General features: G+C 34.7%; 1 protein-coding gene across 1 annotated transcript; it reads right to left on the bottom strand.

The window, feature by feature from the left end:
• Positions 1-5,788: 5,788 nt before the first annotated feature.
• On the bottom strand, positions 5,789-7,137 carry LOC112524718 (AT-hook motif nuclear-localized protein 20-like). The gene has a single exon (XM_025134674.1). It carries the CDS (start codon positions 6,842-6,844, stop codon positions 5,993-5,995), a length of 852 nt encoding a protein of 283 aa, XP_024990442.1. The 5' UTR covers positions 6,845-7,137; the 3' UTR covers positions 5,789-5,992.
• Between the last annotated feature and the right edge of the window lie 11,125 nt (positions 7,138-18,262).

Genomic DNA, 18,262 nt, shown 5'->3' with positions numbered 1-18,262 from the left:
GGTCCATTTTCAATATAGTATGGAATCTCAGGATCCACACCTTCTAAGAAAAGAGACATCTGATTCTTCCAGAGACTGAAGTTGTCTCTGATGAACCAAGGTGGTTTGGCAAGAGATCCATTATCATGAAAGTTTGTGTTTGTGTTTTGCAATGCCATTAGAATGGTAAATAAATCATCTAGAATGAAGAGATAATAAAACACCAATAAGACACTGATAGACACTAAAACAAACACTGATTTGATACCACTTGTTGGTCCCAGCCGGAACTATAAGAGTTTAAAGGTAACAATTTGTAGAAGAGGGGGGTTGAATACAAACACAACAACTTTTACTTTTTAAAATCCTTTATTGATAAAGAAGATAAATACATAATTTTACATATTGTTTGTATAAAAGATAAGATATAGAACTTATCCAAACAATCAAAGAAACACACAAGATACAGAAAACAAGAAGGAACAGACTTGCTAAAAGAAAAGGTTAAGAAGTGTTGTGCTTGGGAAGAAGCCTTTCTCTTAAGTAGAGAGTTGATATTCAAAAAGTAAGAATTCTTGGCATAAGCTTCCTTTGGATATCTGTGTAGCTGAGAAGGAAGAACTTCTTAGCTATTTATATTTGTTGCATTAAATGCAAGTTAGACGAGACAAAGCAAATGGCAAGCTTTTAGAGGTGAGTTTATGCTTTGTTCTAGATATACATGATTTTTCTATATGAACAACAGTCTTTCACAAAGTAGGTAAGCACGCGTGGAGATACTAGAGTGACTCTGTACACTACTTTACTTTTAGAGATATGGGTTTTTCCTTTGTGTGTAGAAGGACAAAATAAAAACTAATCTTGTTCAACAAGATTCATTTGATCGCTAACACTAGAATAACATTGAGGTTTCTTCAGCCTTCGCTGAATCTTGAGTAGATTTCACACTTGTGTAGACAGACTTGTTATCACTGAAAACCGTATCAGATCACGAACTTGCTTGTCTCTGTCTTCAGCTTTATCTTCGATATCACTGAAGGTTTTGTGGTGTGAATTTTGTCTTCCTAAAGAATACTTGTCTCTCTCAGAATTACAATACTTGTTCAGGGATCACTGAACAGACTTAGGAGCTGTTTACCAAATTTTTTATTAAGTCCTGTATGGATAAATTGTCTGTCTGGATAAATAGGTGTTGTTGTTTACCTTTTTTATCTGAACCAACAGTTTAAATAACATAAATGACCAATTTACCCCCCAATATTAATTATTTGAACATCAAAACAAAAAATCATAAAGAGGCCAAAGATGGGGTGTCTCATATGGGAAGGAGACGGTGCTTTAAATAAGGGGTAGGGGTGTCATTTTTGTGGCTAAATGGGGACAACACAACATTTCTATCCATGCGATTAAGCCACGTTCTGTGTGAATAAGCCGTAAGTAAACAACCCAAATGAGTTGTGTGAATAAGCCAGATGGACCAATAAGCCTAATTAAGCTGCAAGTAAACAACCCCTTAGTGATGATCGTTGAAGTTGAATAAAGAGATAGTACACTTCGTAAGATAAAAATGATCATCATCAAATCACTGAGAGAGGGGATCAACAAAATGATATCAAATTAATATTTTGGAATTGGGCTTATACTTTCCCTATAAAAGGAAAAATGGGATTTGATAATGGAATTTCAATACCTACTTAGATAATGAGGGACAAAAGTACTAGCCATTATAGAAAAATATCAAACAATGTCTTGGTATATATTTGATGATATTAACTAACTATTTGTTCCATATAGAGGTTGTTGCTAAATTAGATAAGAAATTACCATAGGGAACATGTCAATTGCGTGGAAGTAAATTAAACAAACCCTTGTAGCTTCTCCTCTATATGATTTATAGAGTGTAGATGGTTAAGGAATATCATTGCATATATTAGAGGAGCAAGTGATTTGATTTCAACCACTCTCCTACATGAATTTATGAAAATAATGCATCATCTATACTATCTTATTAAGCAAATTTACCAAAAGTCTTAAAATATTAAATGACCAAGATACTCTTTATACTATTCTTTTTCACTTTTTCATCTTGTCCTTTCTCACATACACTCACCCTCTCACATATACTGACACTCTCACAACCGATTTTTTTAAAATTATAAATTTAAATTTATACTTTATACCCCTATAATTAGTTAATTAATTTACTTTACGTCCTTTACTTTTAAATGTTTCATTTTAAACATTTTCAAATTAACATACATAATCGTATATCAATTAAAACATATTTAAAAAATATATTTTTATTTTAACAAGTTACACTATTATAATCGTTTCGTTAATACCTTCGAAACGAGTCCAATATTGAATTGTTTTTGACTTAATTATATTATTATATATTATATATACTATGAAAAAATATTTTTAATATTTATGATTTATATTTTTATAGTTATTATTTATATATATACTATATATTTTGGGGTCAGGCTGTCCAAATTGCATTGTATAATATGTTCTGAATTAATATGTTTTTGGGTTTTTTTAAAATATAAATATACATGTATTAATTCAACTTTAATCTGAGTTACTGGACAAGAAAGAGGGTAAGCAGTTGAAATTTCATTCTAAAACCCATCTTTTTTTGTCTTTTCATGGCTTATGATCTGTCAAATTTGTAGTTTTCTTTATTGGTTTTGAATGTTTATCTTAAAACTCAAGTTTCTTGGTTCTTTTCTCTTGGTGTAAATCAAACACATTTGTGGAGTCGTTTAAATATGTTGGATTTTAAACTGTCATACAATTTTTTTCATCGATAGTCTGTAATTGGAACCATAACTCTTATTTATTCAAATTGTATTAGTATGTAAAGACCAAGTATAACATATATCATCGTTAAATCTTATCTTATAAAACCAGTGGAACTTCAAAATCGTTAAAATTCGTGGCTCCCGCCGCATTGCGCGGGTACACAACTAGTGTATCAAAGAAATGAAAGTAAGATACATCAAGGACGACAACATACAACATATTCTTCTTAAGTTTCTATAAAATCAACAATAACAAACTCTTCTTTAGATTCAACTTAATCAAGTAAGATACCAGAAGAATGTGACATGTTTGCTTACCAAATCGTTACCTAAAAATCATATCTGGGAAACATGTAGAAAGTATAGGAAAAATATAGACTCGAAACTCCTTGAATAATGCATGAATCAAAGGGTAATAGACAAAAAAGGGAGTCTACTATATATGTAATATTGATATGTTGTGCTCTTTCTTGCACCTAAGGTTTTATTTTTCCCATTAGGTTTTCTTTCTTGGTGTGAGGTTTTAGTGAGGCAACGGTTTATATATCATCCTACTTTCCCAACTTTCATGATTAATGTACAAACCTGAAAAAATACTAGACTAAAAGAAATGCCTACGTATTGCAAAGAAACTGGTGGGTTTTACTCTTTCCTTCGTCCTATTTTTAACTTTTTCTCACTGGATCTTTATTTTGGCATAAGATTTTAACAAAGTAAGAGTCGTGTACCATCACTCATTTGACTCAGTACAAGGGGGGATTGTTGTAGGATAAGTGTCATATGTCTAAATGTTATGACGATATCGGTAGAGACAGATATATCAGAGTTAGATTAGAACTAAAATATTTTGTAATTATCTACTTGTAAATCATTTTTATTTAAAGGACTTATGATTAATGAGAATACACATTTTCTCAATTTCTCTATTTCCCGTTGTTCTATTTCATTTTTCCTTTAACAAGTATTTTACAGACACATGCAATCCTTCAACAATTTGGTACTATAACATATATATTGCAAGAGAACATATTTGATCACTTGGAGGTCAAATGATTAAAAAAGATACATCTAGTAAAACATATATCAAACTTTTCTTTTGAAAATATCTTGCTCATAGTAATCTGCTAGAAAAAGTTTATCACAGACGAATCTCATAACCAAAGAAAGTGTGGCCGGTAATTGTGATTGTGATTATCGCGGATTATTTTCAATCACATATGGAAAAAATCCGTCAGTAATGATCAATCCGTCAATGATCCACCACAAATTCGTTGAAATCCGTAGATGAACCCTTTATATTTTATCGTGTTAGTAGTGGAAGTCTCTTCACCTAGAAGGTACATCGTTTGGGAAATGGTCATGTCCATATTTGGACGTAATTGTATGTAAATCTTGTGTCAATCATCATGAACATAATTGACATTTTGCACCAAAATAATAATCTTGATAACTTGTCAAACTTTTAAATCCATATACAATTGTTCCTCAACTACTTGGATTAATTTTAATTCTATACGACACCACAAAAACACTAACGTATCCGATATCCCATTTAAAAACCTAAATTTTAGTACCCTCGTTATGAAAATTATCTTAATTCTTACGGGGTGTTTGGGATTGCTTATAAAAACAATTTATTGACTTATTCCGGTGTGAAACCGGTAATAAACACTTTTGAGTGTTTGGATAAACAACTTATACCGGTGCCAAACCGGTAATAAGGAGTTTTTAAAGAAGTTAAACTCTTCTGACTTATAATAAGTTGATAAGTGTTTTTGTAGAAAAGCATAAGTTGTTTCAGATAAGCAATACACAACGTATTTTTAAAACTTTTATTTATATGATATTTCTAACACTTTGATAAAATCATGTTACACAAAATAATAATCAGACCCAAGTATCTTGTATATTTAATGCATTCTTATATCTAAACTCGATATCTAGATATTTAAAATACTACAAAAATGAAAGTTCTGAAAGAACGTTGCTCAGATCCAATTAGTACATCTCCATGTATTCATACAATTTGGCGCCCTTCCAAGAAAGTAATCTTAATTGCGATATAATCTTATTATTCAATAGTGTACGGTTTTTTCAATCTTGCCGGATTTCGGAAGAGAACTCGAAACCTTTATGATCGTAAGTGTAGTCAGTGAGCACAAAATCGTCATCTCTCGGATATGGTTCTTGAGCAACAAAATTTGCATAGAATATAATACGTCTTCTATACGCGTAAATTCAAAATCTATAAACCGAAACGATAAAAAAAATTAACCAGTTTGGCCTCAAAGTAAGGACCTATTCAAGAAAATTTGAAGTCTTAATGCAACTTCTTTACACTTGCTTTCTACATGATGATCCTTTGAGTTCCTTGTATTTCGTTATGCTATTATTTCACCACGTATCGGTCGAAAGAAAATGGGGCGATTTTGATCTTGCTTGACACCCTTCTATAGCATACGAAGGTGCCACTCCCTACCCAGGGCCAGAAAGCAAGAAAAGCTTGGCACCCAACTACCTTCTAATGGCTAGCCCATGGTTTGACTAATATCAAGAGGGTGGCTTTGAGGAATGAACCTCCAGATGTCAATCTGCTGAGTTTAAGACTTTGAAAGTTGCAGCCAAACCCTTTCTTGATTTTCACTTAGCAGATGAACCATTTAAGGTAACTTAAAACCTGTTAAAAACCCACGTACGATTTCTAGAATATTTCATTCATGATCATGGCATTACTAAAAGAAAGTAGAAAATGCCATGGTTTTCAAGACACCAAAATGGGAAACTATGGCAGTACTTAGCAAAAAGTAAACCCTATAAAACCACAGTAAGTTTTATTTTGGAAGAAACAGTTACGAAAATGGTTGATTAATCGATAAAAATGGTTGAAATCAAAAGGGAACAGTTTAATCCATATGATCGAGAGTAGAAGTATGTAAATTATAATTCTTTTTATTGACTGAACAAATTAAGAGGCATTCCTGAATGGAATAAGAACATAATGAGTGAATTCAGATATTTCAGTCTTCCCATCAATGCTTGAGCCATAAGAATACAACCAAATAATATACAGATTCAGGAGCTGAGCTTAATTCTTTCCTTCTTGCATTACAACCTCGATCAAGATTACATTAACATCACAGTACCAGACTTTAATTATTCAAATTTAATTATAGTGATAATGAGATTATTCCTTCTTAATTGTACCTCTAATATGGAGGCCGGCCATGAGCCCAGCCAAATGCTTCATGGTTCAACTGTCCACCACCATTGGGGATCATATTGGGCTGCAAGTTATACGCTGGCATCGGATCACCAGCCATCCCTCCTCCTCCTCCACCGCTTCCCATCCCAAGTGGCGGTGATGATCCACCACCACTGCCCATCCCTGCCTGAACCACACTATCTGCTTCCTCTTCTTCCTCAACTGGGAGTCTTTCGTAAGTAGCGTTGGAAAATGTGGCAGCAATTACCATCACGGGTCCTGATGCCACCAACGTCCCCACCACACTCCCACCAACGACCTGACCTTGACCTCCGGCTAGGTATATGGTCAGGCCAGTTGAGCCAGGCGGGGCAGGACCAGGTAAAAAGGCTCCAGTTAGTGATAGAATCTCGAATCGGCCTTGTAAGGCCATTACTGAACCTGGTGCAGTTGGTTGTCTTAGGGTTACATTCATGACCGTCCCGCTAGCACTCATAACACAAACCCCTCTCTGCCGTCTCCTACTAAACTGTGCTATGCTTTCAGCTATATCGGTTCCACTCTCCACCTCCATGACGTGGCTGCGAAGCGCGTTGGGGCTGTCCCTGGTCACAAAAATCGGTGGCTTTGGCTTGTTTTTTGAGCCTGGTGGACGACCTCTAGGCCGCCTATTCGATGTCTCGATCGCTCCTTCTCTTGGATCATCGCTGTTGTTGTCTCTCTCATCTTCTTCACTTCCTGTGTTGTTCTCGTTCATCGATATCCCCAGATCTGGCTTCTTTAGCGCCAAGGAACCACCCGATGACGGTTCCACTCCTGCAAGGTTGGCTTGCCCAGTCCACCAGTGGTTTGACATGCTCTTTATCAAAGCATACAATAAAAGAGATTCTTCCAAACTCTCTTGTGAACTTGATGATTAATTGGTCGAAATCGGAAAAATACAGAGAAACGGTATATATGGTGGTGATGGTGTTTAAGAAAACAGATGCTACCTGAGCTTGAAGACACCCCTTCGGTACCTTTAGGAGCTTTGTATGTTTTTTGTTGGTTTGGCCATAGGTTTTAGTGGGTGTGGGTGCATATATCAAAGGTTTTGTTATGATCTACTCGTTCTTTCTCTCTCTATACATATACATACACACACACACACATATATATATGTATATGTATATAACTTTGTGTTTATCACAACTTTTAGTGAAGATTGTGTAATTAATTAAGGTAAGTATATATATGGTAAGATGTAAGTTGGGTATTAATTAATGGGTCCTGTGACTCAGTTTCAGCTTCCATCGAGAAAGAGAAAAACTAGAGAGGAGAGAAAGGGTCTTTGGAATTAGGGTTTGGAGGGTGTGGGGTAACGTGCGCATGAGGTAGTGGGGTGCACTCTTTTGTTTTCTCCAGTGTTTGTGATTTGAATGCAATTTTTGTCATTCATCATGATGTAATTAGAATACATTATTCATAGCCGGACACAAGTTTGACTTGGATCTATACATATATGTATATATATATATGTATGTATATATATATTATATATACATATATGTAGACTTGGGATCATGTGAGACCAATGATTTTTCGTGAGACCCGTAAGACCAATTCTCAACCCTTGGATTAGATTTACAATCGTCAGATCTGAACATTTATAAACGCCACGAGACATCTCACTAATTACGAAATTGCCACCTTGCAACTTTGCAACCATTAGATCATTAATTCATAAATTTGATCAATGAACATAAATTGGTCTTACGGGTCTCACGAAAAACCCTTGGTCTCACGTGAACCCAACCCTATATATGTATGTATATATATATATATATGTATGTATATATATATATGTATGTATATATATATATATATATGCTTCATTGCTTCTTCTTTCAAATGTAAACGAACAATTTGGCAATATATCTTCACGAAACTCTTAAAAGAAATATCACGAAGGACATTATTATGAAGTTATTTAACTACTTGAAAGTCGAATAGTACGTGTGAATGAAATTAGAGGTATTTTGAACGAGTTGTAAAGTTAATAGTGTAATCCACCTACATATAATTATATACCAAAGACCATCAGTGATTTTAATTCTCGTTCCCCACCTCCTAACTAAACCTCCAACCAAGAAGCCGGGGTGTTTGGGATTACTTATTTAAAACAACTCATGTTTTTCTACAAATGCACTTATCAATTTATTATAAGTCAGGAGTGTTTAACTTCTTCACAAACTCTTTATTACCGGTTTGGCATCGGTATAAGTTGTTTATCCAAACACTCAAAAATGCTTATTAAAGGTGGCACATCGAAATAAATTAATAAATTGTTTTTTATAAGCAATCTCAAACACCCCTAAATATTTGTTTTTATTTGGGTTATTCATTAGAATAGTTTTGGTTTCCTTACTCTTTGTTTTCGATGATTAGTCTAATTGGGTTTGTTGATTATTGTTTTTGGCATCTAGTGGTTAGTTGTTGGGTGCTTATATATTAACGTTATAGCATTAATTAACTGTTTTTATATCAATTATTGGATAATCATTTGTTCGATTTATACATGGTGAAAGCTAAGATTTAGTTGGATTTCGTGGTTTTTTAACTTTGTTATGAAATTTAACTAATGTTTGATTTTAGGTTTAGACTAAGGGACCGTTTACTCAGATATATACCCGATAAGCACTTACTGTTAGGAGTCAACACTATAATTTATTTTACCAGGTAAGATTATAGTACATCAAAATGGTATCGTATGCAACAATTTACCCAGTAAGCACTTACCTGGGTAAGAGTCTTCATCATCCCTTACCGGGTAAGACTCTCTATATTTATTATTGCTCTTACCGGGTAAGATTTTTGACCATTGTCATGTTCATCCGGTAAGAAAAATTACCTGATAAGTACTTACCAAATAAACGTTTAGTAAACAACTCTTAAATTGATAAATAATTTGTGGGTTTATATAACCATTAAAATAAGTATTATATATTGTTTTTCTCCAAAACTTTCCTCATGAGAATAAATTCCCTCTTGCTTAAAAGGCTACGCAACAGATGTCGTGGTATTTAGAGGTGCTCATGGGTTGGGTTGATCGGGTTGAAGATATTTAAACAACTCAACCCAATGTTTGCGGTTTGTAAAATCTTAACCCAACCCAACTCAAACCAAAGTGCAAACCCAACCCAACCCGTACGGGTTGGTCGAGTTAGTCGGGTTGGTCGGGTTGATACTTTGGTATATTAAACTATTTCTCTAATCTTGAATATGTTATTTCTCTACTCATAATTTCTTTTTCATCATCAACCATTTGATACAACTTATCCATATTTTTTATGTATATTACATTCAGTTAATTTTCTCAATTTATATATATGTGTGTGTGTGTGTTCACAATTACTGAACATATATATTAATTACTTATATAAATATATGAATCGATTGAAAATATGTATATATGAAAAAGCATACATGATAGTGTAATTGTCTAATGTATATATTAATAGAAATTCAACAGTCATATTAAATCCAAGAAATAAAAGGATATCGGGTTCATCGAATAGGGTTGGGTTCAAATAATAGTAACACAATATCAACTCAATATCTATGATTTGACGATTTTACAACTCGATTAGACATCGGGTTGCTTCGGATTGGGTTATTTCACGTTGGATTGTGTTGGGTTGATCGGATTAGTCGAGTTTTTGAGCACCCCTAATGGTATTAGCAAATAGATGGTTTGCATTACAAAAGCAATAAAACATTTACATAATAAAGGGGTTTATTTTCTTACATGTTAATTGTAGGTGTACCGATTAACTTGTGCATATCTTGATTAATCTTATAAGACGCTCCTAATTTCTAAGCGTCTTAATAGACCTCTTTATAGGACTTAGTTAATAGGACCAAAAAATAAGGTGTCATATCCAAAAACGTTGTAATAAGTTTATATAACGTTTTTTGACGTCGTAATAAGTGTTTTATGACACTTATAAAGCGTCTCATTAGCAACTTTATATGACACTATTTGAAAAGTTGTCCTATAAAAACAAGTGTCCTATAAAAAAATAAGTTTATAGGACATTTTCTCAAAAGTGTCCTATATAAAGTTGCTAATGCGACGTTTTATTTAAAAATGTCCTAAAAAACTTGTTAAAACGTCCAAAAGCGTCAAATAAACTTATTACAACGCCTTTAGATAGGACGTTTTATATTTTGGTTCTATAAATTAAGTCATATAAAGCGGTCTATTGGGACACTTAGGGGGCCGTTTACCCAAATTGCGCTTATCAATAGGAGTCAACACTATAATTATTTTGATGCGTAAGATTTTAGTACATCAAAACATATCGAATGCAACAATATACTAGGTAAGCGCTTACTTGGGTAACAGTCGTCATCCTCACTTACTGGGTAAGACTTTCCATCCTTCTCATCGCTCTTACCCGGTAAGATTCTTGGCCCTTCTCATGTTCACCTGATGAGGAAATTTATGCGTTAAGCACTTATCAAATAAGTGTTTAGTAAACGACCCCTTAGAGATTGGCGGCGTCCTATAAAACCAATTTTGTTGTAGTGGTAGTACATTAAAGTTGGTATTTTATGCAACAATTTACCCGGTAAACACTTACCTGGGTAAGAATCGTTACCTTCACTTACTGAGTAAGACTCTCCATCTTTATCATTGCTCATACTGGGTAAGATTTTGACCCTTGCCATATTCATCTGATAAGAAAAATTACTGTAATCACTTACCGGATAAGTATTTAATAAACTACTACTAAATCTATAAATAAATAAATAAAAAAGCCTTTCTTTGAGTTGGTCCCAACACAACTCGTTTTCCAACTAAACTTCGATTATATTTTTCTTACGTTCACACACACATTTAATTTGTATTTGTTTTATAACATTAGGTGTCACACATATAATATATTATATTTTGTATATCATTTCACTTACACAAAGATACATGTGCTAAAATTTATGGAATTAAAATATGTTTAACTACCGTAGACAACGTTTTAAAAGACGTGTCATTGTGGGAAGGTACGTCTTTTATATTTATTAACTTTCTCTATTAGAAAATGGCCTATCACTGACGGATATTACCGATGTAATTTTTCTGTCAGTAATTTCCAACGGAACAGCGATAGAACAGCGACAAATGACCCATTGAAGATCAATTTCTCCAATAAATTTAAAATCTTTCGATAATTTTATTTATTACGGACGGATTACCGATGAATTTTAAATGGTTTTGTTTTTTTTTTTTGTTTTTTAAAATGATTTTCCATATGGATGCAGACATTTTCTATGCCTTCTGTCATACCTTGCGCAATAGGTATCCGGACCTGATGAAGATGCCTAGAAATGGTCCGAGAAATGAGCACTTGCCATCGATCACGTACAGTTTGACGGTCAGGACTTCACGCCTCTTAGGCAACACCACCCTGACTAGATCCCAGAGGTGCATTGGCAGGATATGATTGATAGGGTACGTGTTATTGAATCTTTGTAACGGGTTGTAATAGTTTTTATATTGATTTTTGTATTATGTCTTAACAAGTGCGGGATACTGACACATTTAGGCATTAATCTATGGCCAATAGGGCCAATTGTGCCACCGAGTAGGGGGGAGATGTCCTCATGCACACTAGAGGATTTATTAGTACGATTCAACATCGGGCACGCTTAGTATTTTATCATATTTTATACTAGTTGCTTATAATTTATGAATTTGTTGTCTATTAACAACCTAAGTTGTTGTCTATTCTAGAGAGATGCAAGGTGTCATGAGCTCACTACTGCTGCGGCTTTTAGAGGATGCACTGCAACAACAGGAAGCTTGTTCTGGGTGACCGGTCCACCCACGGGGACTCCAGTCTACGTTTACCTGAAGGTGGCTGATGTGGAGGTAAGTTCAATTTTCATACTGGATTTAGTTTGTTTTATAGGAGTAGTTAGTTTTATAGATAGATAACTATTAATTAGTTTGGGCTGCCATTATTGGGTAGACGATAGGTGTATATGTTAGAGTTGCATTATATTTGTCAAAAACAAATAAAGGATATGTTCGAATTGCAGTCGTTATGTTGCCAAACTGTCTACAAGTTTGTTAACACGATTTTGTTTTTGTAAACTGTAGGTGACGTATTCACATGTTAGAGAGGACACATACGCCAGATCATATCTAAGCACCATTCCTCCCGATGACCCAGAGTTGTGGGAGCATACTGTCAGAGGCCAATGCAAGGGACGATCCATGGTTTGCTATGACTGGTCATCTTGGCGCAAGTAGCAGCGGGACCTCATATGGTGCTCGCAAGGAGATATGTTTCATATAGTTTTAATCATTTATCGCCTAACATTGTTATATGTTTGTCAAATGTTGAATATTTCAGGTAGATGCACTAAAAGAGAAGTTGGCGACCTACAAGGAGTCGTTGAGGAAAAGAGGGCAAACTTGGAGTGCGTACAGAAGGAGCAAGGAGACGAGATAGCTCGGAAGACGTCGTTGACCGTGCAGTTTGAAGCATTCATGATGCAATACCAGGGTAGACACCCTTCCCTTCCCCCTCCCCTTTCCAGTTTTAAGGTATGTTGGAACAGTGTTATAACATTTTTATATGTGAATTTGGAATGTTTTGTATGATAATATAGGATTTTATTTTAAAATAGACTTGTCTCAGTTTTGCAATATTTATCTTCAAAATCCAGACAAAGTATTGTACATGAAAATTGGTATTTTTATATTATTACTCTTAAAGAACAAATTAGCGACATATTATCCGTCGATAATTCATTCATTGTTCTTTTAATACCGTCTGTGATCCGTCGATAAATACATCGGTGATCCCTCAGTAATGTGGTTGTCGATAATTCGTTAATGATTTAGGCCATTGGTAATCCGTTGGTATTTGAGTCCATAGGTAATCTGTCGGTAATGACGTTCGTCGGTAATCCATTGAAGATATAAATCCATCAGTAATCCATCATAAATGGTGGTCTTGGTAATTTGTCGGTGATCTCATTTCCCACTTTTTCTTCCGACGGACTTCTACCGATGGATCCGACTTCAGCAATGATTTTCTCCACCGGTGAAAGTCCCTTGTTTCGAAGTGCTTATAAATGTTAGTTAAGGAGTGGCATCTCAGTGACGTTGCATGACACGTCAAGGCGTGTTTTTTAACAACATTACAAAAATCGACATAAGAGTATTGAAGATTGAGATCTTAAAGTACTGGATGTGACCAACCATGTGAAACATTGCATCGGATGTCATATAAGTGTCATGAATATATATATATATATACACACACACACATATATATACATATATATATATATATATGGAGTCTTTTAGACTTGAGATCATGAAGATTGTTGTGTATGTGTGGCACATTTTGACACATGTTTCAACCACGCTATAACGGGATGGAAAAGCTTTTGTTGGATATGTATATCAAATTAGTAGAGCTATTATTTATCAAGATAGGAATTGTATCTCCCGTATGACAAGTGTAATGTCATTAGTCCCTCTGATTGATCATACTGAAAACTATGCACGACCATATGCGTAATATATGATACTAACATATGTGAATCTTTAAGTATAACCGGGAATCAGAAAAAATAAGGTTGAACATAACGAGTATGATAATTCGTGACTTATGTTCAAACCAAACATATTAGACAAAGTAACTGAGTATATACACCAACAATAATAATGGACTGCAGACTAGAGATTCTACATATATTCCTATTTACTTGGGTTGTGATTATGTACTGGTAGATATTGATCATCACTTATGATTATTAAGTTTATAATCATTGTGAATGTAATAGGAATTCTTTGGGTCACATGGTACAAACTATTAAAGGAACTGGAATTAAATAATTAAAAGAGTTTGATTATTATTTAATGTAATTTAATTAATAAACTAACTAATTAAAAGAGTTTGAGGGATTAATGAATTTATGGTGGAATATCTTCGGTAATTGATTTGAGGGATTAATGATTTGTAACCGTTGATGATATATCGGTGATTTTTATTTGTATTAAAAATATTTTAAAATTTCGTATTTCATGCATTTTATCATGTACTTATATGCACTATAAAAATTACATGGAATTTCCAAATTGAAATCAATATTATCAAACTTCATCAGTAAATACTTGCATGTATCAGATTCATCTAAAATATCTAAATATCCAAAGCAATTCTCTATTTAAACTAATATAAAGGATCAATAGAGTGAGGATAATAGAAAGACCCGAAAGAGAGAATACTGGGCGACGGGAAGTGTTGAACCAAGTGCTGCTCCACCATCCTCGATTTTTATTATATATCGACTCGCTTAAACCGCTCACATTCGTGCTCTTCTTCTAATCTTTGAAGTTTGGTTTTAATTTGTGTACCTAAAAATATCATACACATAATAAGTAAAATTACATCATGTTTGATTAATTAAGAAACAAATAAATTACATTTTTCGTCCTTGATATATGTCGATTTTAACAGAATTCGCCTCTACAATTCTTTTATTCCAGATCACTCCCTATCGTTTATTTGATTCTACCCTTTTTTTTTCTTTTTTACCTCACCTTCACCATCGCCGTCGTTGTTTCTTCCACCATCTCTATCTTTTTTTATATATTTTCTTGCTTATGTTTTATAATTTTCTTGTTTTCTATTACTTGTATGTGTTTTCTTTTGATGTTTGTTTGGATGGTTTAGATTTAGGCATTGCTTCTCATTACATTCATCGTCAACTCTAGCCGGGTCTAAACACAAAACAAAATCTTTTGTTATCATCACAAGAGAAAGCACCAACAGAATAAGAGCTGACAATTGGAAATCAAAAATGGTTGTGTGATTGGTCCCAAACGGATCTATAAGAGTTTGTAGGTAACAATTTGTAGAAGGGAGAGGGGATGAATACAAGCACACAGTTTTCACTTTTTAAATTCTTTTATTGACAAAAGAAGATCAATACATAATTTATAGATTGTTGCCCAAGAAGATAAGGTTAAGAACTTATCTAAACAATCTTGGAAGCACACAAGTTACACAGAAGAGCATGAGAGAAAGTGATTGCTTAAGAAAGATCTTGAGAAATCTTGTGTTAGCTTATGTGTGCTTTGCTTCGCTGCAGAGAAGAGAGTCTCTTTAGCTATTTATACATATTGCATTTAATGCAAGTCAGAGGGTACAAAGTATGTGGCAAACTTCTAAAGGAGAGTTTGTCCTCTATCTTCAGATATACAGACTTTTAGCCATACAAGAACAATTGTCTTTTACAAAGTAGGTAAGCACGCTTGGAAACAATAGAGTAACTCATTACATGTATTTTACTGTGTGAGATATGGAGTTGTCCTTTGTGTGCAGGAGGATAAGACAAAAACTAATCTTGTAGAGCAAGATTCATTTGATTGCTGACACTGGCTTAACTCTAGAGTTTCTTTAGTGTTCACTGAATCTTGGTCAGATTTCACATTTGATGTAGACACGCTTGTTATCACTGAATTCGCTTCAGATCACGAACTACTGTCTCTATTTTCAGCTAAATCTTCGATATTGCTGAAGGTTCCTTTTGTGTGAGTTTTGTCTTCTTGAAGAATATTTGTCCTTTACAGAAGCTTACATACATGTTCAACGATTACGGAACAGACTCAGTTATGATCGTTGAAACGAAAACAGAACTAAGTATTTTTGTTAAGTATAAAGGATCATCATCAAATCACTGAGAGAGTTTGGATCAAAAATCTCTCCCTATTTGATAATGACAAAGCAACATAAAAGAAAATTGCTAAGTCGTTACAGTATGGAAAAAGAACTTGTAAGAACATGTCTTTTTTATTATTTTTGGGCTCTTTTTCAGTGTCAGGGAATATTATGGAAATTCTTGTATTTGTAAAGGATTACAATAGAGAAAATTAAGTTACATAACGTAAATAACTCAACACTGAGAGCATATTAACTGACAAGAAAATAAGTCAAAGAATGTAAGAGAAATAGACTCATAAGTACTTGTCCCATTAATCTTTTCAGGGATCTTTTTCAGTGAACCAAAAAATGCATTAAAATTTCATTAAAGACGAAATATTACAGGTGATTGCAATTGGATAAAAATTATACACTAAAAGAAAAGAAAAGTAAAAGGTTACAAGATGAAAGGCTGCATTCAAGATCTTTGAAGGAGATGTAGCCAAGAACATCTTCTCCTTGATTCTTTCTTTTCAGCATTTCGTTTCGAATCCTACGGTCCATCATCTCTCCAAAGAGGTCTTCATTCAACCAAGTACGAATATACTCTAGATGATCCATTGGATAGAAATGGAACTCAGATACCTACTGGAACCTGTATTGACCGTCATAGTCAATGAACATAAGTCCATACTCAGATTTCACATGCACTATGTTGGAGTGGAGGGTCCCTTCTCAGTCAGTGTTAGATTCAACATTGAAATATCTAGCTTCTTCATGTTCTTGAAGAGTTCATCTACTGAGAATTTTGTCTCATGCGCGTTCTTGTGAGATGGTCCTTCTTTAGAATTAGAAAGGTTCTTTCTTTTTCGAGAGGTCTGTAGTGGTAGATGAGGAACCTCAATGATCTTTGAAACTTTGTTGAATAATTCATTCAGAACTTCTTCAATATACGCCTTATGCTTTGATTTAGACTTTTGAGTTGCATGTCAAATCTCAAATCACTCGTAGAATCCATATCTGCTAAAAAAGGAAGGATACTCCGTTATGGCATCATGCTTCTCTCGGAAGATGATCATAGAGACAAGAAGACCACCATCTTTCATCTGTCCGCTGATTGTGACGTTTGAAAACTTGTGAGGGTTCATCCTTGTCTCGATCCTTTCTCTGCACCGGTTCAACTCATGATCCTTTAGTGTCAACACTCTTTGATTTTTCTTTTCAATTTCTTTCAAGAGTAGATCTTGAGCACTTATGGAGTCATTTTGCATGAACCTTCCTTCGTCATGAGCTTCATCAGCTAGAGCTTTTTCGAACTCTAGACTTTCTTTAAGTTGTTGTTGATGTTGTTCCAGCTCTTGTTTAGCCTTCAGGGATTCTTCTTGTTCAGCTTTAGAGAAGAAGTCGAAAACTCACGTCATCCAGAGGTATAAATAGTAATATTTACTCTGAATTGGTCGATCTGACTTATTAGTTGAGCCATCCTCTTATTTTCTTTAACCTCGGGACAAAGGGGAGTCTATACGACTTCCTAGTGATGAAGTTACATTTTTCATCTTCTTTGTCATCCTCTTCGTCACTTAATTCGCATAAGAATACTGAAGGGACATCAGCTGAAGAAGGTTGGGTAGAGGGCTGAGATATATCATTGAATAGAGACATATGGTTGGAGGGTTTAAGGTAGGAGGAAGAGAAAGAAAAGATGAAGGCAAGGGGTTGAAGGGTTTAGCTTTAAAGGTAAAGTGAGCAAAAACGGTTAAGGCATTTGTTACCTCTGGAAGGCTGAACACCCCTTGTAGAAAAGCTAGGTTTTTTTCAGCAAAAACTTTCCCTTGCCAGATTAGGAGTGCTGGTTGTGAGAAGATCTTTCCCCCAGGGATGAAAAATCCTGGATAGAGATTCATTTGGTTGGCTGTCTGGAGATGGGTTGGATGGAAAAATCATCATTGTCATCATCATCATCATCACTACCTCCAAGATTAGTTCCAAATCCATGGATCTCGGCATCCTTATCATCCTCATGTTCATCAACCTCTTCTCCATCACCATCATCGACTAATGCAGAGCTAGAACGTAGAGGGAATTCAAGGTCCATGACATCGGCTCTATGATTCTGGAGAAGGAAGTCTACTTCAGCTTCAACAGCGTCAACATCAATATTGTCCTTTTCTGTATCCTTATCCCCTTTTTTCTCATCATCAACAAAGGAAGGGAGGCGAGTGGATAAGTCGGTCAGCTTCTACTCGATGCAGACGAGAGCTTCAACTTGCTGAATGTTGAACTCAGCGACAATATCCAGCTGATATGGTAAGCACTGTTGAATGACAGTTCAGAGATATGTGTTATACGTTGAAGAAGCGTAAAAATCTGTTCAAATAGCTCACCATGCCTGGTAAGCTGAGCCTGAACCCCCTTAGCCTTCTTAAAGAGATCAGTGATGGTGTTGGAGTTGTGATTGACTTCTCTCTTCATATCAGTCAGCTCATTCCTATCTGCAAGAACCTTAATTTTGACAGTAGAGAGGTCTTGAGCCAAGTCTTCCTTCACGGGCATTGTCAGATCCCTAGTCT

This window comes from Cynara cardunculus, assembly GCF_001531365.2.
Source record: "Cynara cardunculus var. scolymus isolate 2C chromosome LG 13, CcrdV1, whole genome shotgun sequence".
Lineage (NCBI taxonomy): Eukaryota > Viridiplantae > Streptophyta > Magnoliopsida > Asterales > Asteraceae > Cynara > Cynara cardunculus.
The sequence above is the reverse complement of the archived record's forward strand: the minus strand, read 5'-3'. Positions and strand labels throughout refer to the sequence as shown.